At 39.4% G+C, this 24,973-nt stretch overlaps 1 protein-coding gene across 1 annotated transcript in view; it reads left to right on the top strand.

Moving 5' to 3' along the window:
- RFTN1 (raftlin, lipid raft linker 1) overlaps positions 1 to 24,973 on the top strand; it is a 225,983-nt gene that overhangs the window by 69,479 nt on the left and 131,531 nt on the right. Inside the window, exon 3 of the mRNA XM_053599736.1 lies at positions 13,736 to 13,922. Coding sequence (XP_053455711.1) covers positions 13,736 to 13,922 — 187 coding nt within the window. The remainder of the gene's footprint in view (positions 1 to 13,735; positions 13,923 to 24,973) is intronic.

The raw sequence follows: 24,973 nt of genomic DNA, 5'->3' as shown, positions 1-24,973 counted from the left end.
GGTAACCTACTTTGAGGCCCAGGGAGTGTGAAGACTTTGGAATTCACCATCCTGCAGAGTGACTGTAGGTGGTGGTTTGTACTGGACTTTTTGATGGAAAAAGTGTTGATGTAGTCATGATGTGGGCTGTGGCCTCATTGGAGAAGAATTTCTTCATTTAATGATGGCTGTTAATGAGCCTTCCCTAGGTACTCTTGGGTTGGCCATCTTGTTGGTGAAGAAACCCAGCCAGGTTCTGGCCTGGTGGAATTTATTTAGTGGGGATAACAGCAAAAAAAAAAAAAAAAAAAAAAAAATACAATGAATGATTTGTATAGTTAAAAGTTGTGATAGATGCTGTGAAACAAGTGATTGGTAAATAACGATAGAGAGCAGCCCTGTCCAATGGAAGTATACTTTTCAGCCATGTATGTAAGTTTAAATTTTCTAGTAGTCACATTTTAAAAAGACAAAAAGAAACAAGTCATATTAATAGTATATATTATTTCATCCTAATATATCCAAACTATTGCCATTTCAGGATGTTATTAACATAAAAAATTCTTAGCATGAAACAAATAGAAAATACCAAAGTCTTTGAAATTGGATGTATACTTTACACTTATAGCACATGCAGTTCAGACTAGTCACATTTTGAGTGCTCAGTAGCCACATGTGAGTACTGTCTTAGCACAAATAGAAAGCTGCGTGTGTGTGTGTGTGTGTGAGAGAGAGAGAGAGAGAGAGAGAGAGAAAGAGAGAGACTGCATGCAAGAAATAGGCATAAAAAAAACAAAGAGAAGGGGAAGAGAGTTGTGTGGATGGGTGGTATGGATAAAGAAAGCCTCTCTTTATCTTCTTTTTGTCTTTCTTTCTCTTCCTTTAATTTATTAGGCCTACTACATTTAGAGGATGATTCTGGTCCTAACTTTGGCTGCTAAAAAACTTAATAGTCTAGTCCACTGTAGTTTTCCTCTGTAAGTTCTGTCTCATAAACATTGTTTATTCTTGTTATTTTTAAATGAAACTCTGCTTATATCTTTAATCCAGTGAGAGTCTATCTTAGTTAATGGTGAAAAGTGTGGGTCCAGTTTCAGTCTTCTACAGGTTGCCAGCCAGTTCCATACTCCCCAAAGCAATATACAATTTTAATGCAATTCCTATTAAAGCTCCACTGTCATACTTTAAATGAAACTCTGAAAGTAAGTAATATAGAAAAAAAAAAAGAGTTGATTACTTACCCTCGTCCCAGTTACCATTCCTCGATTTCATGGTCTTCTGGTAGGTCCCCTTCCACACCTTCTGTGTGTCCCAGGAACACATCTATAGGGGTCTGGTTTGGTTTTTACAAAAATGGGCACATATAATGTGTGTATCGTTCTGTATCACACTCTTCTCATTCTGTACTGATTATCTCTCCAGGTCAGAGCTGTGAATCCAACTTGTAGAAGTCAAATAAAATATAGAGACAAATCTCTCAATTTACATTTTATTTGGGAAGCAAGAATTGCAATTTGGGGGATACACACAGAGTCATCTTCACTATGTCTGAAAAACAAAAGGTCGAAGGTTTTATAAAAAGGGGAAATGTTCGGCAGTGCCTGTGGCTCAAAGGAGTAGGGCGCCAGCCCCATGTACCGGAGGTGGTGGGTTCAAACCTGGCCCTGGTCAAAAATTGCAAAAAAAAAAAAAAGGAGAAATGTTATATTTTGTCTGGCACTAGTAAAGTTTTAGAGAGCTGGCAAGTGTTGATTGGTGCCTGTCAGGGGTGGACAGAACAAGTCTTAGAGTCACAGCAGGTTGTTTCAGTAACTATTAGATAAAACTGGTTTCAGGTTACAACAGCCAGTCTCTGCAGCCAGGCTTGAGGAGAATTACATTCTTGGAGCAGAGTTATGTGCCCAGAATGCTTTTTCTCCTCAACTCTGATAAGAATGACGCATTCGTATGATGAACTTTCACAAACTCATTTAAAAATCTTCTATTTACTAGTCTGTAATGTGGAAGAGTGCAGTGTACCATTTTGGTGGCTATAGACTGTGGGGAATTAAAATGGCACTTGGCTGTTTCGGGCTTGAAAAATGCACTTTGTCCCTTCTTATTGTGAAAGAGCTGGTGGCCTGCCTGGTCCTAGTGGGACTTTTCAGATGGTGAGTGGGTGAGAACATGTGTGGCCTGCGAGGGGGCGTGTGGACGCCTGGTCAGAATGAGTTTCTGTACTCAGTACCTGCTCCCCACTGGAGGCCTCCCCTCTGGGGTCGTTGCTGTCAGCACACCTGCCTGAGGAGAGACCAGAGCAGTCATTCCTGAAGTGGAAACAGAGACCCCTCAAAAGCACCTCTCAATGATGCATTATTTTTCTGGTATGTCTTCTTCAAGCACTTGGTCACAACAGCGTTCAATGCTGATTATTTTTGTACCGTAAGAACTCAGTGCCATTGCTAGGTTCTTGGAAACTGTGTCTTTAGTCGAAACAAAATAAGATGAAACCAGTTTTTTCACAGGCTAATTGTTATAAATAAGAGTTATGTTCCTATAGTATATTTCTGGTCGCAAAAACATCACCAGACTTTTAAATAAAGACCAAACACACGTTTTATATTAAATACTGAAATAAATGTGAGCTATCCATAATATTTGAGAACTATTGAGAAAAATAAATAAGATCGTTATTTACCCAGTTATGCCAGTTCAGGGTAGTAGGTAGCCGAAGCCTATCCCAGCAGCTCAGGACACTAGGCGGGAACCCTTCCCAGTTCAGCCAGTTCAGGGCTCACCCATGTTCATTCATGCTGGGTCAGTGTAGACACAGCCATGAACCTAATGTGCACATCTTTGGAATATGCGAGGAAACCTGAGTACCTGGAGAAAACAGATGAGAGAATGTGCGAACACCATGCAGACAGTTACCTCTGCCAGGAAGCAAGTTTTTTTTAACATCTATGTTATAACTAAAGGACATTGATCAAATTGGCATTCAGGACCTATTGTACAAAGTCCTGACACTTTTGTCATAGAAATCTGCATACCAAGAGTCTTCTCTCATGTTATCAAACTCGATTAGAAAAAAAAACTTAAAATATCGATAACTAGCTTCCCTCTGATTGGTGATAAGCTCTTTTTGGATTTGGTATGAATGAGTTTGGTTAGTAATTTTGAATTCTTGGCGATCTATTGTGTTTTCCTTTCTCTATCAAAAATACTTTTAAATGTATGAAATATTTTTTTAATTCTCTGGGTTTAGTTTCTAGCTGGTTGCTTTTAATATTTGAGTACCCACTACTAAATCTAAGCAGCAGGGGACCTGGTGTTTCTTATAACAACTTCTTGATGAATCTTAGCCTGTGTCTTCTCTGACAAAAAGGAGTGGTGAGATGAGCAGTAATGCCATCTTCTGGGTTTGATCAATGGGAATTATTCAGGCAGTCTCTTTCCAAACACCTAGACACTGAATTTTTTACAGTACCATGTTGTGTTTGTGTGTATAGGTCACTGACCGTGTATGACCCTTTGAAATGACAAGTAAACCAAACATGTTACTTCCCCTTTCCCCGTTGTCTTGGCAGTCTGGCGCATTAGCCATCATTTGTGGTCTGATGGCCTGAGGCACCTGTTGTTTTGCCAATTACTCCCTAAGGGACCTGCAGAATCCTAGGTTTTATATAAGCTTAAGAAGGCCTTTCGGTCTGAACTAAGATTCTCCTGTGTTTATCCATAATTCAATTAAGGTATTAGGAATAGTGTGTTAGAACTTATGCAACTCAATAGCAAAAAAACAAATATCATGATTTTTTTAAATGGGCAAAGGACCTGAATAGACATTTCTCCAAAGAAGATATAAAAATAGCCCGCAGGTAAATAAAAGGGTACTTGTTAACATCATCAGGGGGTTGCAAATCAAAACCTTAGTGAGCCATCACTTCACACCTATTAGGATGGCTCCTATCAAAATGACAAAACACAAATGCTGGTGAAGATGTGAAGAGATGGGAACCCTTGCCCAGTGTTGGCAGGAATATAAAGTAGTCTAGCCCTTATGGGAAACAGTATAGAAGTTCCTAAAAAATTAAAAGTAGAACTACCATATAATCCAGCAATACCGCTGCTGGGTATATATCCAAAGGAAATGAAATCATTATGTGGAAAATGTATTGTCATTTCCATGTTCTTTGCAAACATTTTCACAATGGCCAGATGTGGAAACAACCTAAGGGTCAGTCAACAGATGAAGGAATAAAGAAAAATGTTATATGTACACAAGGAAATATTATTCAGTCTTTAAAAGGTGATCCTCCATTTGCAACAAAATGGATAAGACTGGAGGACATTACGCTAAGTGAAACAAGCCAGTCGCAGAAAGATAAATATTGCATGGTTTTGCTTATATGTGAAATTAAAAAAAATAAAAAAGTAGAAACGGAGAGAACAGTGGTGGGGGCCAGGGAGATGGGAAGATATAGGACAATGGACACAATGCTTCAGTTATGTGGGATGAGTAAGTGTAAAGATTTAATGTACAACATGAGGACTAATAATGTATACTGGAAATTTGCTAACACAGAAGATTTTAGGTACTTCTCCCACAAAAATAAAGAAAGGTAACTATGTTAATTTGCTTGACAGTAGTAATCATTTCACTAAGCGTGTCTATATATGTATGTCAAAGCAACATGTGATATACCTTTAATATACACAATACAAATTAACATTTAAAAAAGATAGTGTTATATGAATGCATGTTGGTGGTTGTCGCAGGCTATGGGGAGAAGGGAATGGGTAATAACTGGTTGATGGGTGTGGAGTTTTCTCTTGGGGCAAAGATGTTTTAGAACGAATTGTACAAAATGCAACTGAATTGTCCACTTTGAAAGAGTTAATTTTGTGTTATGAGAATGTCACTTTGGAGTAAAAAAAAAAGAATACTTTAACGGATGTAGTTTCCTTAGCCTGCATATGGGTTTTCTTTTTTGTTCTTTTTAAATTTTAGAATCATGACTTGGTTTAATCAGGTGACAGAAATATAAATTTTAAAAGCCCTAAAATAAAAGTTTTAATTTGTTCTACAGATTTAGAAATATATACAGAAGACATGGGCTGAAAATATTATTTTTAAAGTTGAATTTTTGTTTCCTTTTTTTTTGAAGACAGAGCCTCACTTTGTTGCCCTGGGTAGAGTGCCGTGACATCATCATCTCACAGCAACCTCAAATTCTTAGACTCAGGTAATCCTTTTGCCTCAGCCTCCTGAGTAGCTTTGACTATAGGTGCTTGCCACAATGCTCAGCTTTTTTTTTTTAATTTTTTTAGTAGGGATAGGATCTCACTTTTTCTCAGGTAGGTCTTGAACTCCTGAACTCAAGCAATCCACCAGCCTCAGGCTCCCAAAGTGCTAGGATTAGAGGGTGAGCTGCTGTGCCTGGCCCTTATTTCTTACCTATGTAATGAAATGCCCCACATTGAAAAGTGATTGATTTTAGTGTTTTGCTACATTGGATATACTGAAAAGCCCAGGCAGATTGATGTTATAGAAGTCACAGTCTCAAAGGAACTTTGAAACAGAAGATGTGGTTGAAGAGTGTTACTGCGAGCTTCACCTGTGAAGGAAATTACGGAGGGAGATGGTATCTCCCTCATATTGCACTCCTTGGTATTGACAGATCCATTAGCGGATGTAATTAGAAAAGCAAAGTTGGACTCTGAATAATTAGGTTAAAGTCACAAATGATTGCTGGTCAAAATAACAGAAGCGGTTGCAGTTCAGCCTGCTGTATCCTGCTTTCTAGAGCTGAATGTGACATGCAGTTGCTGTATGCAGTGGTTTCTTTTTCTGTTGGAGGCTGATACTGTCCTCATAATAAAGTTTGAAATAGCAAAGACATCCCTTTGGCTCTTCTACAGATGTCTAAAGGTTTTCGTTTCCAGGGAATAGATAGGGCTGCAGAATGTTTTTGCTAAACAGAACATAGTCATAGCAAAAACAAAGTTTACTTTATCCCAGGAGTGTTAAGAAATGTGTGGCTTTGTGGATTATGTTTTTCCCAGTGCTTTCATAACTTTCCGTTTTTTTCTTTACTCTTGGAATAATGGTTTGTTTATGTATATGGACTTACATTTCTTTTTTTTTTTATTGTTGGGGATTCATTGAGGGTACAATAAGCCAGGTTACACTGATTGCAATTGTTAGGTAAAGTCCCTCTTGCAATCATGTGGACTTACATTTCTGAGAGAAAAAACAAAACATTTATTTCATAAAACCTTTGTACTCTTATGCCACCCCAAATACCTTTTCACAGTAGTTTCTGCATTTTGATTCTAGAAAAGCCTGTTACGTAATCTAGTCAGGAGAATAAATAAGATTTCCAAAAGATTTAAAATATAGTTATGTGGTTCTAAACTCTTTATTCATCTTAATCCCAGTAAAGAAAAAGGAGGAATTAGGAAATAGAGACCACTATCAAATACCTGTGGGTGTGTCCTTGACGCCTTTGATGTAACTCAGGATGAATGGGGAATGGGCAGAAGGGCTGTTCCACACATGACCACCCATGGTTAGTGCTGAGATCCTAAGGGTGGGAAGGAGCATGGGGCACTGTTGCCCCACATTTATCAAATGCCCCACTCAGACCCCAAAGCTTTGGGGGTTGGAAATAAAATCGAAATAACTTGCCAGATTAAAGGATTAGGAGAATTAACATTTCTGACTTCTTGAAAGTAAGAATTAGAAGTTCTGGCACCATTGTGCTCACCTGCGCCTTGGCAGTAACCGGCTTGAAGGACAAGGTGCTGCCCCCTGGGCTGGGTCGGGCTGCAGTGTTCATGGCCCTTTCCCTGGCTTGTGTTGGCTCTCTCTATCTGGCCTCCTGGGCTTGAGATCTGCACCAGACCTTCTGACGGGCCAGAAAATGAGACTCAGCCCCTGCCAGGTGGGGAAGAGCTCCAGAGAACTGTTCTGTGCACTGTGGTGGAGGGACAAAGGCCCAGTGTGGGGTGAAGATGTGGCATAGTGGAAACACAGTGGGTGTCCAGGCTGAAGGAGGCTGGCATCTGATCACTGTAGACAGGTTACAAAGTGGAGAGAAAAGTCTCATGGCGCTAACTTTGAGCAGGCTGGCATTTCCTCTTCCTGGAGGGTAGTTATGGCTAAGACAGCCTCATCAGTGTCTCTCATCTTAAGAATCTGAAGTTATAATTAGAAATTTTAACTTATGAGGTGGCTTATGTGGTTCATCCCTGAAGTGAAGTCCTGGTCAAAGGCCAGGAAGCCAAAATAACTTTAGAATAACACACATTTCCTTGTAGCTGTCCTTTAGGATGAAGGGAACCTATCACCCTCAGCAGTGTTTCTTTTTTTTTTTGCAGTTTTTGGCAGGGACTAGGTTTGAACCCTCCACCTCTGGCATATGGGGCCCGTGCCCTACTCCTTTGAGCCACAGGCGCCACCAGCAGTGTTTCTTAAAACATTTCTTTTCTCCCACCGTGGTGATGTGGGCTTCTCTAGAAGAACAGCACAATCTCCTCACTCCTACCTGGGCTGGCGGCAGGCTGGGACCTCAGGGACCAGTGGGACCAGAGGGACCTTCCCATTTTTCTTTCATGGATTCACCGCTTCCCCCAGTGTGGGGTGAAGATGTGCTTATTCCTTAATCCCATTGGGGCTCTGGTCTTGGTAACCCTTTAAGTTCACATTGAAAACATTCATTGTATTATCCAATGTCCCTTTTTATTATAGTTAGAAACTGGTAGCTTCTTCTCCAAACTGAAATAATAAAATTATTGCCTTTTTGGAGGCTGAGGCAAGAGGCTGTCTTGAGACCTAGAGTTTGAGGTTGCTGTGAGCTATGACACTACAGCACTTTACCCAGAGTGATAAAGTGAAACGCTGTCAAAAATAAATAAAGTTGGAACCTCCTTTTTCAATTCCCTATCCAAAGTTTTACTTTTATAAAGGAGGGACCCAAGAGATGGGGAGGAGGTTATATTGGCTTGCCCAAGGTTACATAATTGGTAAACAAAATCAGGCAACTATTACAGAATAAAATAGTAGGGAGGTTACTGTGGTAGGAAAGTTAAGAAACTAACAGGTTGCAATTGGTATGTCTATCCAAACAAATGAATCATCCCTTTATTTTTCTAGTAATAACGTTAGGGGATTGGTAACTTCATAAGAACTAGATTTTTTTGTTTTTGTATTTTTAAGGTTAAGGTTCAAATAGAAACATGAAATTAAGACCTTTAATCATATTTACAATAGAAGCCTTTTTTAAATTGCTTTGAGATTGTTGAGATTCATTTTTATCTGTTTTTTAACCATGAAGCTAAACTTTGACAGATGCATACCAAAAATTAAAGCCATAAAATTGCTTAGTTTTGATAGGAGATACTTCTTTGGATTTTAAGATACAAGTTTAAAAGATACTATATTTTATTCAGGAAGCATTTAGCTATGAAGCAGTTGATTTATATTTCTCATGCTGCTGATTTGGAGTGTGGAAGTTAAGGGGTGTGGGTGGTGATGGAGAATGATCTAGTGACCCCAGCCCCATATTATCCACTCCATTCCCAGAAGACCAATCCGCCTGTTCAGGCACCTGTCCACCACTGCCAGGGCTGCTGTCGTGATTTCCCTGGGCTCTGTGGATTACACACACATCATCCCATTTGATCTTTACAACCATGCTGTGATGGAAGACAGGCTGATGTGTTATCTCTGTTTTATACCAGGAAACTCAGTACTCACACACTTGTTGGCGAACACAGCTGATAGGAGAATCCTGTCTTCTAAACACATCGCTGCTTTTATTATTATAGGGTGATGCCTAAAACGAAACATAAATTATCAAAATCTTAGTACAGGCTTATTTTATTATAGCAGAAAGAGTTTGAACATTTAAAAAATACTGAACTGTAGAGGCTGGCTGAGTTTGAGGCCGTGTATTTGATGACTTCCAGATGGTCTTCATATACAGTTTTATCAAAGAAGAGGGGATCTTTGCTAGATAGTTCTTTTAGGTTTGCTCGATAAAGTGTAATTGCCCCTCTATTAAAGGTCCATTCAGTTTCTCAAATAAAACAAGCATTGTCTCTGTCACTTGTGGTTTCATCCTTTTGGTTCTGTAGCTTGACAAAGAGGAAGGTGGTCCTGCTAGGTCCGAGGCCTGCACCTAGCTTTCGGAGGGCCTGGGACACAGAGGGAGATCACAGGCTCGAATTCGGATGAGGGCAGTGAGGTAACATTTTAAATAAAGACAAGATCACTAATGGTGCTGAGTGAGCCATATTACAGCTTGACATGAAAGGAAAAACTAATAACTGGTCTTGGGTTTACTAAAAGTTTTTGTTGCTTTGTTCATCATGACTTTTTTGCATTAATTTTTTATTTTTTAACTTATTAAATGAAATATTTATTTATCTCCGTCACTGAGTTTTCCGGGCTCCCTTATATTTTGCACCTGAAGTGAGTATGTCCTCACTCCTCTGACCCTTGTCTCCTCCCTTCCCTGGGCCTGGAGGTGTGCCCATAGGGACACTGTCTGCCCTTGCTGCAGAGGGGCCCAGGGCTGGTAGGGCAGGGAGTTCCAGGGCCTGGGCTGTGTGAAGGCGGGTGCAGGTCACAGGTGGGTACATGTGCTTGGATCTGTCCCCTTGCCTGTGGAGAGGAGTGTGGTTGGAGGAGGGCCGAAGAACAACTCTATGGAGCTGGTGAGGCTCCTGGAGGGCTTGTGGAGAGACAGATGGCTCAGATTCTGACTTTCTAAGTGGGGGCCAGGATTCTTCATATCTAATAAGTTAGCAAGTGCTTCTGCTTCTTCTACTGCCTGCAGCTTCTGGACCATGGGGCTGGACCAGAGCCCTTGCTCTGAAGCTCAAGGTGCAGAGTAGGGTCCTCTTGTCTGGGTTGGAGCTTCTATGAGACACCTTGATGGGTTTCTGTGCATGGGGAATTGGGAGGGGCTCAGCATTCTTCGTGAGACTTAACTTTGGATTTAAGTCCAGAAGATCCAGAATGTACCTTTCAAGGGGGAGATTGCATACTTTTCTGCTCTCCTGGCCAGTCTTTTTATTTGTCACTGTTATTAATGGCACTTTCTCCAGGATGCTGAATGCTTGCTTAGACTCAGCATGAATCATTGTTATGGATTTTTTTGCCTGTAAATTTCTTGCATGATGTATGGAAATGAGAACTACAGTATCTGATATTACATGGTATTTATTCTAAAGTACCCCTAGATTTTGTTTATAAATTTGTTTTAAAAAATAACAAATTAGTTTTTAAAAAATACATTAAGAACTTTTAAATATATATACAGAAGAAAATAAAAATGTCTCATTAATCCTCTACTCAAAGGATCCCTGTAGATGGATAATAGTATTGAAAGTATAAAATAAGGACAATCTTTCAACCCTTTCTTCCCTATTCTAGTCGCTCTCTTCCATTTGATGTTTTTCAGCTGGCCAGGCGCAGTGGCTCATGCCTATAATCCTAGCACTCTGGGAGGCCAAAATGGGCAGAGTGCTTGAGCTCAGGAGTTCAAGACCAGCCTGAGCAAGAGTGAGACCCCGTCTCTACTAGAAATAGAAAAAACTAGCTGGGCATTGTGGCTGATGCCTGTAGTCTCAGCTACTCTAGAAGCTGAGGCATGAAGATCATCTGAGCCTAGGAGTTTGAGGTTGCTGTGAACTGGGCTCACAACACAGCACTGAACCCCAAGGTGACAGAGAGAGAGACTGTCTCAAAAAAAAAAAATGATGTTTTATGATTTCTTCCAGAAATTTTTTTTTAAATTTATGACTATGTCTATCTATCCTTTCAACTTTTTTTTTTTTGAGACAGAATGTTCCTATGTCACCCTTGATACAGTGCCGTGATGTCAGAGCTCACAGCAACCTCAAACTCTTGGGCTTAAGCAGTTCTCTTGCCTCAGCCTACTGAGTAGCTGGGACTACAGGTGCCTGCAGCTACTGATTGCAGTTGTCACTGTTGTTTAGCAGGCCTGGGTCGGACTCGAACCCACCAGCCTCAGTGTTTGTGGCCGGCTCCCTACTCACTGAGCTACAGGCGCCGAGCCCCTTTTAACTTTTTTAAATGTAAGTTAGGCACTTTATTTTTTAACTTAACAATGTATCTTGGACAGGTTTCTTTATCAGCACTGAACAGTAAATCTTCTTAATGGTTCATAGGATTCATCATTGGAGTGTTCTATTGTTTAATTCTCCAGTGAAGAATTCTTTGGTTCCAAGAATAACCTTTTAGTCAATATCTTTGTTTATATATCTTGTAAGACACATATAAGTCCATTCGCAAGAGTAATGCCAATAGCAAGGTTGATAGACAAAGAGTACGTGCATTTTTACAGTTGAAGGCACTCTCTGCCTTGCCCTCCAGAAAGGTTTGCTTCTAACAGCTATGATGGGAGTGCCTATTTCCCTACCCCCCTTGGCCACAGTGGATATTATAGAAGTAAAAAAAAAAATGTATGCATATATATATATTATTCTTATAGCAAAAAAAATAAAAAATAAGAATAAACTTCATAAATGTATAAGGTCTATTTGAAGAATACTTTTATATGTTCCCAAGGGACCCCAAAGAAGCCTTGAATAAATCCAAGTTATGTCATCTTCTTGGATGTGAACTTGCAGCATGGTGAAAATATTTTCCCTCAGTTAAGCCATAATTTGAACATGAACCAATAAAAATATCAACAAATTTTTTGGGAGAAGGGGAAATTTGATGAGCCAATTTTCAAAGATCACATGAAAATACAAATTAGGCAGGAAGATTCAGAACTTAGACAGATTCAGGAAATGGCCTAACCAGATATTAAAGCATAATATGACTAAAGTTGTTACAAGTAGTATTTACTCAAATAGATTAATAGATCACAGTCATAAAATTAAATATATTCAGGAATAGAATATATGATAAAGGTGACATCTCAAATCAATGAGGAAAAAAGGATAAAACCCTACATGGGGGAAATGTTGAATTAATCTTGAATACTTAATATGGGATAAATTCCAAACAGATGAAAGATTTACATGCAGAAAATGAAATAAATATTACATAAATTCACAGGAAAATTGTTTTCATTATAACAGGTCTTTCTGCTATGACATGTAATTTAGAAGCCTTTGAAATCCAAGATTTATAAATTCAGCTTTATATCAAAAATTCTTCATGGCAAAATCTACTTTATGCAAACTCAAAAGGCAAGCAAATTGCAGAAAGATGTTTGCTACTGGCACCACAAATAATAACAAACTTTCTAATATATAAAGAGTTTTTACAAACCAATAGAAAATAAAGTATCAGTAATCCAATAGAAAATTATGGAAAGTTTATGCACAGATGGTTCGCATAAAAGGAAACAGTTAAATATGAAATGTTTAATAAGAAAAAATACAAATAACATAAGAAAAGTAATATAAATCACTGCCTTATAGAGATCATTGTTTTTAAACCATGAAAATAGCTAGGGCATAGGAAAAGAAACACCTTTGTATATCATTGATAGCAGGTAAATTCATCCCATTTATCTGAAAAAATTATAATGCATGTATCTTTAACCTATCAATTCCACTAGAATTGATTCCCTAGAAATTTATTTTTTATTATGTACTATATGTGCACATGTGAAATCTTGTAGGAATGGTAGTTTTCATTAAAGTATGATTTATAAAAGTAAATGCTTGCATAGCAATCTATGTACCTCATGCAATGGATCTGTAAAAAAGAATGAGAAAGAGCTCTGTGTACTGCCATGGAATGGTCTCTGAGAAAACTGTACCGTTAAGTGATAACAATTGATAAAAAGCCAGGTGTGTAATGTTACACTAACATTTGTATAAAAGGAGAGACAGGCCTATTTACTTGATATGAATTCAGTGATTGTTAATACATATACAAAAAAATAAATAATGTTGATTGCCTCTAGGGCAAAAACTTGGGAGGCAGGGGATAGGGCTGGGATGTAGATTTTTCACTGAAAATACACATTTGTACCTTTTTTTCTTTAACCTTTTTGCCTTTCTTTCTTTCTTTTTTTTTTTTTCTTTTTTTGCAGTTTTTGGCCAGAGCTGGGTTTGAACCCACCACCTCTGGTATATGGGGTCGGTGTCCTACTCCTTTAAGCCACAGACACTGCCCTGCCTTTCTTAAAAAATTTTAAAATAATTCAATAGGAAAAAAATATTTCTTTTCTTGATTTGTGTAGTTCTAATGATAATGTGAAGTCTTTTCAAATATTGATCAGCTTTTTACATTTTTTAGGCAATTACCTGTTCATATATTTTGCCTACTTTTCTATTTGGGGGTTGTGGGGAAGGAGGGACTGACTTCTTTGCAAATTAAGGAAATTAGCTCTTTGTCTTAAGAGTCACAGAAATTTTGTTCCAATCTGTCTTTTGACTTTGTTAATGCTGCTTTTTGTCACCTGGCATTTTTATAATTTGCATATAGTCTTTTTCTTCTTTCTCTTCTCTCCCCTCTTTCCCCCCCTTCTCTCTTTCTCTTCCTTCCTTCTTTTCCTTTCTCTCCCTCTCTCTTTTTCTTTCTTTCCTTGTGTTTTGAGGAATTATGATTGTGGTCACTGAGACTGACTCTAGATTTAAGACATCTCATTATTAATGCCCTTAGATGAGTTGGAAAATGACAGTCTGTATATAAACTCTCTATGAAGACAGTAAAGATGGGAACAAATTGGTTCAAGAGTAGTTTTGGTGCTTCTCTGATGAACTTCTCCTCTCTCCACTGCAGCGGAGCTTCCAAGGTCCTCGGCGGTGAGGCTGGCCTCCCTGCGGGACCTGCCCGCCCAGCTCCTAGAGTTATACCAGCAGGGCTTTTCTCTGGTGGCCCTGCATCCCTTCGTGCAACCCACTTACCCGCAAGAGAAGACACCACTTGAGCACATCTTCAGGGCCATCTTGATCAAGAAAACTGACAGGTAAGGCCTCTGTGGATGAATGCTTAGCACCATGTAGTGGCTAAGGTGTGTTGAATGGAGGATGGCAGGGCTGATGACATTTGCATGCTTTTCCCAGGGATTCTGTCTTCTGACATGTAAAGCAACAAGATTAGATAAAAAGAGAGAAGTTTCCTAGTGTCCCTCGATAAAAAGCAAATGTCATATCCAACTACGAGTGGAGAGTTCTGTTTTATATCCTTCATCTTCTCTCGTATAAACTCAGCTGGAAAAGCATCTCCTCAGAAGAAATGTACTCCCACAATGATGCAGCTAGTAAAAGTATACAACTTTTAACCTGAAAAGCATGGCTGGAAAGCACAATAATTTTATTAAAGGATATATGCAAACTTAATGCCTTTTCCCAAATTCTAAAAATACTTAAAAATTTTTAACCCACCATAAATTCTGTCAGTTACTTGGGAGGAAAAGAAAATCCCATCTGAATCAAATGCTATTATAGGTTTGGTCTTGATATGGATTATTTGAGGCTTACTCAGTCGAATGCTTTACTACTCTTTAATATATTTCAATTGGGCTAAATTAAGGAAACAAAGGTGGGGTTAGTCTTTCAAAAGAAGCAATATTATTTCTTTTTTGAGACAGAGTCTCAATCTATTGCCCAGGCTAGAGTGCAGTGGCATCATGATAGCTCACTGCAGCCTTGAACTCCTAGGCTCAAGTGACCCTCCCAAGAAGCTGGGACTACTGGTATATGCCACTATAACTGGCTGATTTTTCATTTTTTTGTAGAGACAGAGTCTTGCTCTTGCTCAGGCTAGTCTTGACCTCCTGGCCTCTAGTGATCCTCCTGCCTTGACCTCCCAAAGTGGTAGGATTAGAGGTGTGAGCTACCATGCCCAGCCTGAAGTAATATTAACTTGAAAATGTTTTTTTTAGTGATGAGAATGGGATGGAGAGTGCAATATGTTTTTTCTGCTTTCATAAAAATAAACGTTAAAATGAAGTCTGGGAGAGGAAATCCGATTTGTCCTCTGGCCAACTATCATAGACGGAAGAATAACATGTGCCACATTAAAGGCAGGAAGAGCGTGCAGGGCGTCTGCTCCTCTTTCTCATTTTAAAAGTCACTTTGCAGGTAGACAAAGTATTGGGCTGGTGAGCTCACGAGGGACAGCTGTGAGGCGTGAGGTTGCGTGACTGCGACTGACTTCTCTTTCCTTTATTTCTTCATGGTTGGTCAAGCTCTGTGGCTCTTAGTTCACATCAGCGTGCATTAGAACTTGAAGTGAAATGCTGTGCATGTCTTTGCTCACATCCAGAATTAACACGTTTTTAGTAGAGTGAAACTTCTGTCAGCACCTGCTTTTATACGTATTTCTATCTCTGTGTTGATTGCCTTGGATCAATATCTGGGTCAATTGCAAGAGGAAACTCTTCTGGGGGCTGTGGTGTTTTTAGTGAGATTGACACACAGGATATGTGTAACGATGATCGCTCGTTATTTATTGAGCACTTACTGTACTTCAGGCTTGGTACAAGGATAAGGATAAGAATCATTTTATCCTTATCAACCCACAAAATAAGTGTAATTTGTATTTCCGTTTTGCAGGTGAGGGAACTGAGGCACAGACGTTGAGTTGTCAGGGTTGCCCAGATGGCTGCAGGCAGGCCTTTGACTTGCTCCCAGGAAGGTTGACTCCATGACTTGCATTCTGAACCCTGGCATGCAGCGCTCGCTGTGTTCCTGTACCCACAGTTCTCAGGGTGAACCTCTTATGAAGAAAGTGGAGGAGAGGGTGTCTTTGATCTTAGATGAAGTAGTACTTTCAGCATACTTTTCCCGGCTTTACCTCTCAACAGTTTTCAAATTAATCAGAAATCCAAAACGAAAACGAAACTGACTTACCAAGTGTAGATCCCTGGAGGCATCCGCTGGGCTCCCATGCTTCTCTTCCACAGGTTATTCTTCTGGCCTTAGTGTTTAGAGGAGACCACTTTGGGTCAGATCACAGCGTATCCTTCGGTGTCATCTGCTTTAGGAGGTGATGTGAGCACAGGGCTTGGAATGAGCGCAACTCAAAAAGTGAAGATTTACCCTTTTTCCTCTTGCTGTGGAGCAGCACTTCTCGAACTTTAACCCTTTCCAGGGCAACTTTTCTGCCACATGCATACTCCCCAGCTCTTATTTATTTTGGGTGGGAAAGAGGTTGGTGGATTACTTATAATTATCTTTCAGTTTTAAAGGAGAAAAACATAAATGAACTCACCTGATAATTTTATTAGCTATTTTAGGTTATATAAAACAATTAAAGTGGTCGCTGCCTATAGCTCAGCAGCTAGGGCATCAGCCACATATACCAGGGCTGGCAGATTTGAACCAGGCCCGGGCCTGCCAAACAATAATGACAGCTTACAACCAAAATAAAACCAAAAACTTACAACCAAAAATAGACGGGAGTTGTGGTGGGCACCTGTACTCCTAGCTACTCAGGAGGCTGAGGCAAGAGAATCGCTTAAGCCCAAGAGTTAGAGGTTGCTGTGAGCTGTGATATCACAGCACTCTACTGAGGGCAACATAGTAAGACTCTCTCAAAAAAAAACCCCAAAACCAAAAACCAATTGCAGTGTTTTTGTTTATTTGTGAGAGTGATACTTCTTCTTCTTCTTCTTTTCTTTCTTTTTTTGTGTGTTTTGGCTGGGGCTGACGCCTTACTCCTTAAGCCACGGGCACCACCCAAGAGTGATACTAAAATGGTTTTTCTCCGCTCCTTTCCCATTTCTTCTGCTGCAAACTGTGCAATCCTTTGTTGATTTTCTTTTTTTTTAATTGTTGGGGATTCATTGAGGGTATAATAAGCCATGTTACACTGATTGCAATTGTTAGGTAAAGTCCCTCTTGCAATCATGTCTTCCCCCATAAAGTGTGACACACACCAAGGCCCCACCCCTCCTCCCTCCATCCCTCTTTCTGCTTTCCCCCCCTTAACCATAATTGTCATTAATTGTCCTCATATCAAATTTGAGTACATAGGATTCATGCTTCTCCATTCTTGTGATGCTTTACTAAGAATAATGTCTTCCACTTCCATACAGGTTAATACGAAGGGTGTAAAGTCTCCATTTTTTTAATAGCTGAATAGTATTCCATGGTATACATATACCACAGCTTGTTAATCCATTCCTGGGTTGGTGGGCATTTAGGCTGTTTCCACATTTTGGCGATTGTAAATTGAGCTGCAATAAACAGTCTAGTACAAGTGTCCTATGATAAAAGGATTTTTTCCCTTCTGGGTAGATGCCCAGTAATGGGATTGCAGGATCAAATGGGAGGTCTAGGTTGAGTGCTTTGAGGTTTCTCCATACTTCCTTCCAGAAAGGTTGTACTAGTTTGCAGTCCCACCAGCAGTGTAAAAGTGTTCCCTTCTCTCCACATCCATGCCAGCATCTGCAGTTTTGAGATTTTGTGATGTGGGCCATTCTCACTGGGGTTAGATGATATCTCAGGGTTGTTTTGATTTGCATTTCTCTAATATATAGAGATGATAAACATTTTTTCATGTGTTTGTTAGCCATTCGTCTGTCATCTTTAGAGAAAATTCTATTCATGTCTCTTGCCCATTGATATATGGGATTGTTGGCTTTTTTCATGTGGATTAATTTGAGTTCTCTATAGATCCTAGTTATCAAGCTTTTGTCTGATTGAAAATATGCAAATATCCTTTCCCATTGTGTAGGATGTCTCTTTGCTTTGGTTGTTGTCTCCTTAGCTGTACAGAAGCTTTTCAGTTTAATGAAGTCCCATTTGTTTATTTTTGTTGTTGTTGCAATTGCCATGGCAGTCTTCTTCATGAAGTCTTTCCCCAGGACAATACCTTCCAGTGATTTTCCTATGCTTTCTTTGAGGATTTTTATTGTTTCATGCCTTAAATTTAAGTCCTTTATCCATCTTGAATCAATTTTTGTGAGTGGGGAAAGGTGGGGGTCCAGTTTCAGTCTTTTACATGTAGACATCCAGTTCTCCCAATACCATTTATTGAATAGGGAGTCTTTCCCCCAAGGTCTGTTCTTGTTTGGTTTATTGAAGATTAGGTGGTTGTAAGATGTTAGTTTCATTTCTTGGTGTTCAATTCGATTCCAAGTGTCTATGTCTATTTTTGTGCCAGTACCATGCTGTTTTGACCACTATGGCTTTGTAGTACAGACTAAAATCTGGTATGCTGATGCCCCCAGCTTTATTTTTATTACTAAGAACTGCCTTAGCTATACAGGGTTTTTTCTGGTTCCATACAAAACGCAGAATCATTTTGTCCAAATCTTGAAAGTACGATGTTGGTATTTTGATAGGAATGGCATTGAATAGGTAGATTGCTTTGGGAAGTATAGACATTTTAACAATGTTGATTCTTCCCATCCATGAGCATGGTATGTTCTTCCATTCGTTAATGTCTTCTGCTATTTCCTTTCTGAGGATTTCATAGTTTTCTTTATAGAGGTCCTTCACCTCCTTCGTTAGGTATATTCCTAGGTATTTCATTTTCTTTGAAACTATGGTGAAGGGAGTTGTGTCCTTAATTAGCTTCTCATCTTGACTGTTATTGGTGTATACAAAGGCTACTGACTTGTGGACATTGATTTTATATCCTGAAACATTACTGTATTTTTTGATGACTTCTAGGAGTCTTGTGGTTGAGTCTTTGGGGTTCTCTAAGTATAAGATCATGTCGTCAGCAAAGAGGGAGAGTTTGACCTCCTCTGCTCCCATTTGGATTCCCTTTATTTCCTTGTATTGCCTAATTGTATTGGCTAGAACTTCCAGCACTATGTTGAATAGTAAAGGTGACAGAGGAGAACCTTGTCTGGTTCCAGTTCTAAGAGGAAAAGCTTTCAGTTTTACTCCATTCAGTAAAATATTGGCTGTGGGTTTGTCATAGATAGCTTCAATCAGTTTTAGAAATGTGCCACCTCAGGTGGAGCAAGATGGCGGCCGAGTAACAGCTTCCTTGCATCTGGGCACCATGAGTCTGGGGAGATAGGACTCCAGGCATCTCTGGCTGCTGGGAACTGCCTATCATCACTCCTATGAGGATACAGGGAGTCAGCGAGAGACTTCTGGACCCCAAGAGGAGGACTAAAACAGTGGAAAACCGGCAAGTGGTCGTGTGTGTTCAATCCGTCTAAACCCGCCCACAACTGTAAGTTCAGTAGCAGCGAGACTGCAAACCAGAAAGGCCTTACCTGTGAACTGTTTTGGTGTCTTTGGACTTGGCACTCAGCTGAACTGCACTCAGCTGAACTGAGCGGGAGTGCGGAGAACTTTGGCCGTTGTCTAGGTCTCCAGTCTGAGCCGCTGAGCCAGACGGAGCTAATAGTGTTTGGCGGTGGGTCACACGGAACCATTGTCAGTGACCTGCCCCGGCAAGCTCTGCCCTCAGGGTCGCAGAGCTAGAAACGGGTTGGAGCTGGTAACCCAGCAACCAAGTAGCCTAAGGGTGGGATCTGAGACGCCTTGCAGCCCTAACCCTCAGGGGCAGAGTGAGACCGGTTTTGGCACACTGGGTAAGTGGATAGCCACTTCAGCAGTGATTCCAGTGAGAAAGCTGAGAAAGCTTCTGCTCAGCAAGTTTACAAGTTCAAAGTGCCTTTTAAGTGGGCTGAAGAGAGATTTAGGGTGTCTACCTTCTGGGGTTTGAGAAATCAGCAGCCTCCAGTCGTTTCAGAACTGTGACTAACATCTCATACCCCAGAAGACCACGTGTTGCCCAGACAATATTCAATAACATATACAAACTGCTTTGTTTTTGGTTGTGTATTTTTTTCTTGTTTGGTTGTTTTTTTTGTTTATTTTGACGTTGTTGATGTTCTTTTGTTTTTTAGTTTCAATCTTTTCCATACAGATCCCTTTTTCTTTCTCAATTTTTCTAGTTTAATTATAATTTCCCATTGCTGCCTTTTTCAATAACTAGAACTTCATTTTTGCTAGTGTTTCTACCGCTATCATTTGGTTTTTCACCCAATTTTATCCCCATAAAGTTCTCTGTTTGCTTGTTTTGGTTCGATTTATAGCATTTTTGTCTTTCCTCTCTACTTGGTGGAGGTGGGGTACTATGTCTGATCAGGTTAGCAAAGAGCCGCTGACCTCAAGGGAACCACCCAACTGGGCACCCCCACAAGGTGGGGTTTTTTAAGGTTGTGTCAAAGTATATTGACACAACCCTGTCTCCCTCTTTCTGTGCCTCTGTTCTTTTTGTCAATATTCCTTATACCCACCCCCTCTCCTTTCTCTATCGTTCTTTTTTTTCTTATCACTCAGTCCTCCTTTCTTTCATCCCTTTTTTGCTCTTCAACCTTCTCACCCTTCTGGTCCTGTAACCCTTAGTCCACAGGCAAAAGAACTTAAAGAGCAAGAGGAAGTGAAAGGAAAATTAGGGCAAGGAAACAGATAAAAGAAATCACTCATGAGGAAGAATCAGCAGAAAACTCCAGGCAACATGAAGAACCAGTCTAGAACAACCCCACCAAGGGACCATGAGGTAGCTACTGCAGATGATTCCACCTGTAAAGAAATGTTAGGAATGACAGAAAGGGAATTTAGAATACACATGTTGAAAACAATGAAAGAAATGATGGAAACAATGAAGGAAATTGCTAATAAAGTGGAAAATAACCAAAAGGAAATCCAAAAACAGAATCAAATAAGAGATGAACGATATGAAGAATATAAAAAAGATATAGCAGACCTGAAGGAACTGAAACAGTCAATTAGGGAACTTAAAGATGCAATGGAAAGTATCAGCAACAGGTTAGACCATGCAGAAGAAAGAATTTCAGAGGTAGAAGACAAAGTTCTTGAGATAACTCAGATAGTAAAAGAGGCAGAAAAGAAGAGAGAGAAAGCAGAACGTTCACTGTCAGAATTATGGGACTTTATGAAGCGTTCCAACATATGAGTTATAGGAATTCCAGAAGGGGAAGAAGAATGCCCCAGAGGAATGGAAGCCATACTAGAGAATATTATAAAAGAAAATTTCCCAAATATCACCAAAGATTCTGACACACTGCTTTCAGAGGGATATCAGACCCCAGGTCGCCTCAACTTTAACCGAGCTTCTCCAAGACACATTGTGATGAACCTGTCCAAAGTCAAGACAAAAGAAAAGATTCCAAAAAACTGAGGAAGAAGGAATCTTCCCCAACACATTCTATGAAGCAAACATCACCCTGATACCAAAACCAGGAAAAGACCCAAACAAAAAGGAGAATTTCAGACCAATCTCACTCATGAATATAGATGGAAAAATTCTCAACAAAATCCTAGCCAATAGATTACAGCTTATCATCAAAAAAGTCATTCATCATGATCAAGTAGGCTTCATCCCAGGGATGCAAGGCTGGTTTAACATACGCAAGTCAATAAACGTTATCCACCATATTAACAGAGGCAAAAATAAAGATCACATGATCCTCTCAATAGATGCAGAAAAAGCATTTGATAAAATCCAGCATCCTTTTCTAATTAGAACACTGAAGAGTATAGGCATAGGTGGCACATTTCTAAAACTGATTGAAGCTATCTATGACAAACCCACAGCGAATATTTTACTGAATGGAGTAAAACTGAAAGCTTTTCCTCTTAGAACTGGAACCAGACAAGGTTGTCCTCTGTCACCTTTACTATTCAACATAGTGGTGGAAGTTCTAGCCAATACAATTAGGCAAGACAAGGAAATAAAGGGAATCCAAATGGGAACAGAGGAGGTCAAACTCTCCCTCTTTGCTGATGACATGGTGTTATACTTAGAGAACCCCAAAGACTCAACCACAAGACTCCTAGAAGTCATCAAAAAATACAGTAATGTTTCAGGATATAAAATCAATGTCCACAGTCAGTAGCCTTTGTATACACCAATAACAGTGAAGATGAGAAGCTAACTAAGGACACAACTCCCTTTACCATAGTTTCAAAGAAAATGAAATACCTAGGAATATACCTAACAAAGGAGGTGAAGGACCTCTATAAAGAAAACTATGAAATCCTCAGAAAGGAAATAGCAGAGGATATTAACTAATGAAAGAACATACCATGCTCATGGATGGGAAGAATCAACATTGTTAAAATGTCTATACTTCCCAAAGCAATCTACCTATTTAATGCCATTCCTATCAAAGTACCTACATCATACTTTCAAGATTTGGAAAAAATGATTCTGCGTTTTGTATGGAACCAGAAAATACCCCGTATAGCTAAGGCAGTTCTTAGTAACAAAAATAAAGCTGGGGGCATCAGCATACCAGATTTTAGTCTGTACTACAAAGCCATAGTGCTCAAGACAGCATGGTACTGGCACAAAAAGAGAGACATAGACACTTGGAATCGAATTGAACACCAAGAAATGAAACTAACATCTTAAAACCACCTAATCTTCGATAAACCAAACAAGTACTTAACTTGGGGGAAAGACTCCCTATTCAATAAATGGTGTTGGGAGAACTGGATGTCTACATGTAAAAGACTGAAACTGGACCCCCACCTTTCCCCACTCACAAAAATCGATTCAAGATGGATAAAGGACTTAAACTTAAGGCATGAAACAATAAAAATCCTCCAAGAAAGCATAGGAAAAACACTGGAAGATATTGGCCTGGGGGAAGACTTCATGAAGAAGACTGCCATGGCAATTGCAACAACAACAAAAATAAACAAATGGGACTTCATTAAACTGAAAAGCTTCTGTACAGCTAAGGAGACAATAAGCAAAGCAAAGAGACAACCTACACAATGGGAAAGGATATTTGTATATTTTCAATGAGACAAAAGCTTGATAACTAGGATCTATAGAGAACTCAAATTAATCCACATGAAAAAAGCCAACAATCCCTTATATCAATGGGCAAGAGACATGAATAGAACTTTCTCTAAAGATGACAGACGAATGGCTAACAAACACATGAAAAAATGTTCATCATCTGTATATGTTAGAGAAATGCAAATCAAAACCACCCTGAGATATCATCTAACCCCAGTGAGAATGGCCCACATCACAAAATCTCAAAACTGCAGATGCTGGCGTGGATGTGGAGAGAAGGGAACACTTTTACACTGCTGGTGGGACTGCAAACTAGTACAACCTTTCTGGAAGGAAGTATGGAGAAACCTCAAAGCACTCAACCTAGACCTCCCATTCGATCCTGCAATCCCATTACTGGGCATCTACCCAGAAGGAAAGAAATCCTTTTATCATAAGGACACTTGTACTAGACTGTTTATTGCAGCTCAATTTACAATCGCCAAAATGTGGAAACAGCCTAAATGCCCACCAACCCAGGAATGGATTAACAAGCCGTGGTATATGTATACCATGGAATACTATTCAGCCATTAAAAAAAAATTGAGACTTTACATCCTTCGTATTAACCTGTATGGAAGTGGAAGACATTATTCTTAGTAAAGCATCACAAGAATGGAGAAGCATGAATCCTATGTACTCAATCTTGATATGAGGACAATTAATGACAATTAAGGTTTTTGGGGGGAGAGCAGAAAGAGGGATGGAGGGAGGGGGGTGGGGCCTTAGTGTGTGTCACACTTTATGGGGGCAAGACATGATTGCAAGAGGGACTTTACCTAACAATTGCAATCAGTGTAACTGGCTTATTGTACCCTCAATGAATCCCCAACAATAAAAAAGAAAAAAAAAAGAAAAGAAAAAAAAAAAAAGAAATGTGCCACCTATGCCTATACTCTTCAGTGTTCTAATTAGAAAAGGATGCTGGATTTTATCAAATGCTTTTTCTGCATCTATTGAGAGGATCATATGATCTTTATTTTTGCCTCTGTTATTATGGTGGATAACGTTTATGGACTTGTGTATGTTAAACCAGCCTTCATTCCTTCATCCCTGGGATGAAGCCTACTTGATCATGATGAATGACTTTTTTGATGATAAGCTGTAATCTATTGGCTAGGATTTTGTTGAGAGTTTTTGCATCTATATTCATGAGTGAGATTGGTCTGAAATTCTCCTTTTAGTTTGGGTCTTTTCCTGGTTTTGGTATCAGGGTGATGTTTGCTTCATAGAATGTGTTGGGGAAGATGCCTTCTTCCTCATTTTTTTGGAATAATTTCTGCAGTAGAGGAATAGGCTCTTCCTTGAAGGTTTGATAGAATTCTGGAGGGAAGCCATCTGGACCAGGACATTTTTTGGTTGGAAGATTTTTATTGTTTCTTTGATCTCAGCGCTTGAAATTGGACTGTTCAGGAGGTCTATTTCTTCCTGGCTGAGTCTAAGGAGAGGGTGTGATTCCAAATATTGATCCATTTCCTTCACATTGTCAAATTTCTGGGCATAGAGTTTCTGGTAGTATTCAGAGATGATCTCTTGTATCTCTGTGGGATCAGTTGTTATTTCCCCTTTAACATTTCCGATTGAGGTTACTAGAGATTTTACTTCTATTCCTCGTTAGTCTGGTCAATGGTTTATCTATTTCATTTATTTTTTCAAAAAACCAACTCCTTGTTTCATTAATTTTCTGAATGATTCATTTGTTTTCAGTTTCATTGATCTCTGATTTGATTTTGGATATTTCTTTTCTTCTACAGAGTTTAGGCTTAGATTGTTCTTCTTTTTCCAATTCCATAAGATCTCTTGTGAGATTGTTGATGTGCTCTCTTTCTGTTTTTCGAATGTAGGCATCTAAAGCGATGAATTTTCCTCTCAAAACTGCTTTTGCAGTATCCCACAGGTTTTGGTAGCTTGTGTCTTCATTGTTGTTATGCTCAAGGAAGTTAATGATTTCCTGTTTCATTTCTTCCTGCACCCATCTGTATTCAACAGAAGATTGTTTAATTTCCATGCCTTTGGGTAGGGTCGAGCATTTTTGTTAGTGTTGAGTTCCACCTTTAGTGTCTATGGTCTGAGAAGATACACGGTAAAATTTCAATTCTTTTGATTCTGTTGATATTTGTTTTGTGTCCCAGGATATGATCAATTTTGGAGAATGTTCCATGGGGTGATGAGAAGAATGTATATTCTTTATCTTTGGGATGGAGTGTTCTATATGCGTCTATCAAG

The sequence above is a fragment of the Nycticebus coucang genome, chromosome 8, assembly GCF_027406575.1.
Source record: "Nycticebus coucang isolate mNycCou1 chromosome 8, mNycCou1.pri, whole genome shotgun sequence".
Lineage (NCBI taxonomy): Eukaryota > Metazoa > Chordata > Mammalia > Primates > Lorisidae > Nycticebus > Nycticebus coucang.
Note: the sequence above shows the minus strand (reverse complement) of the source record. Positions and strands in the feature narration are given on the sequence as shown.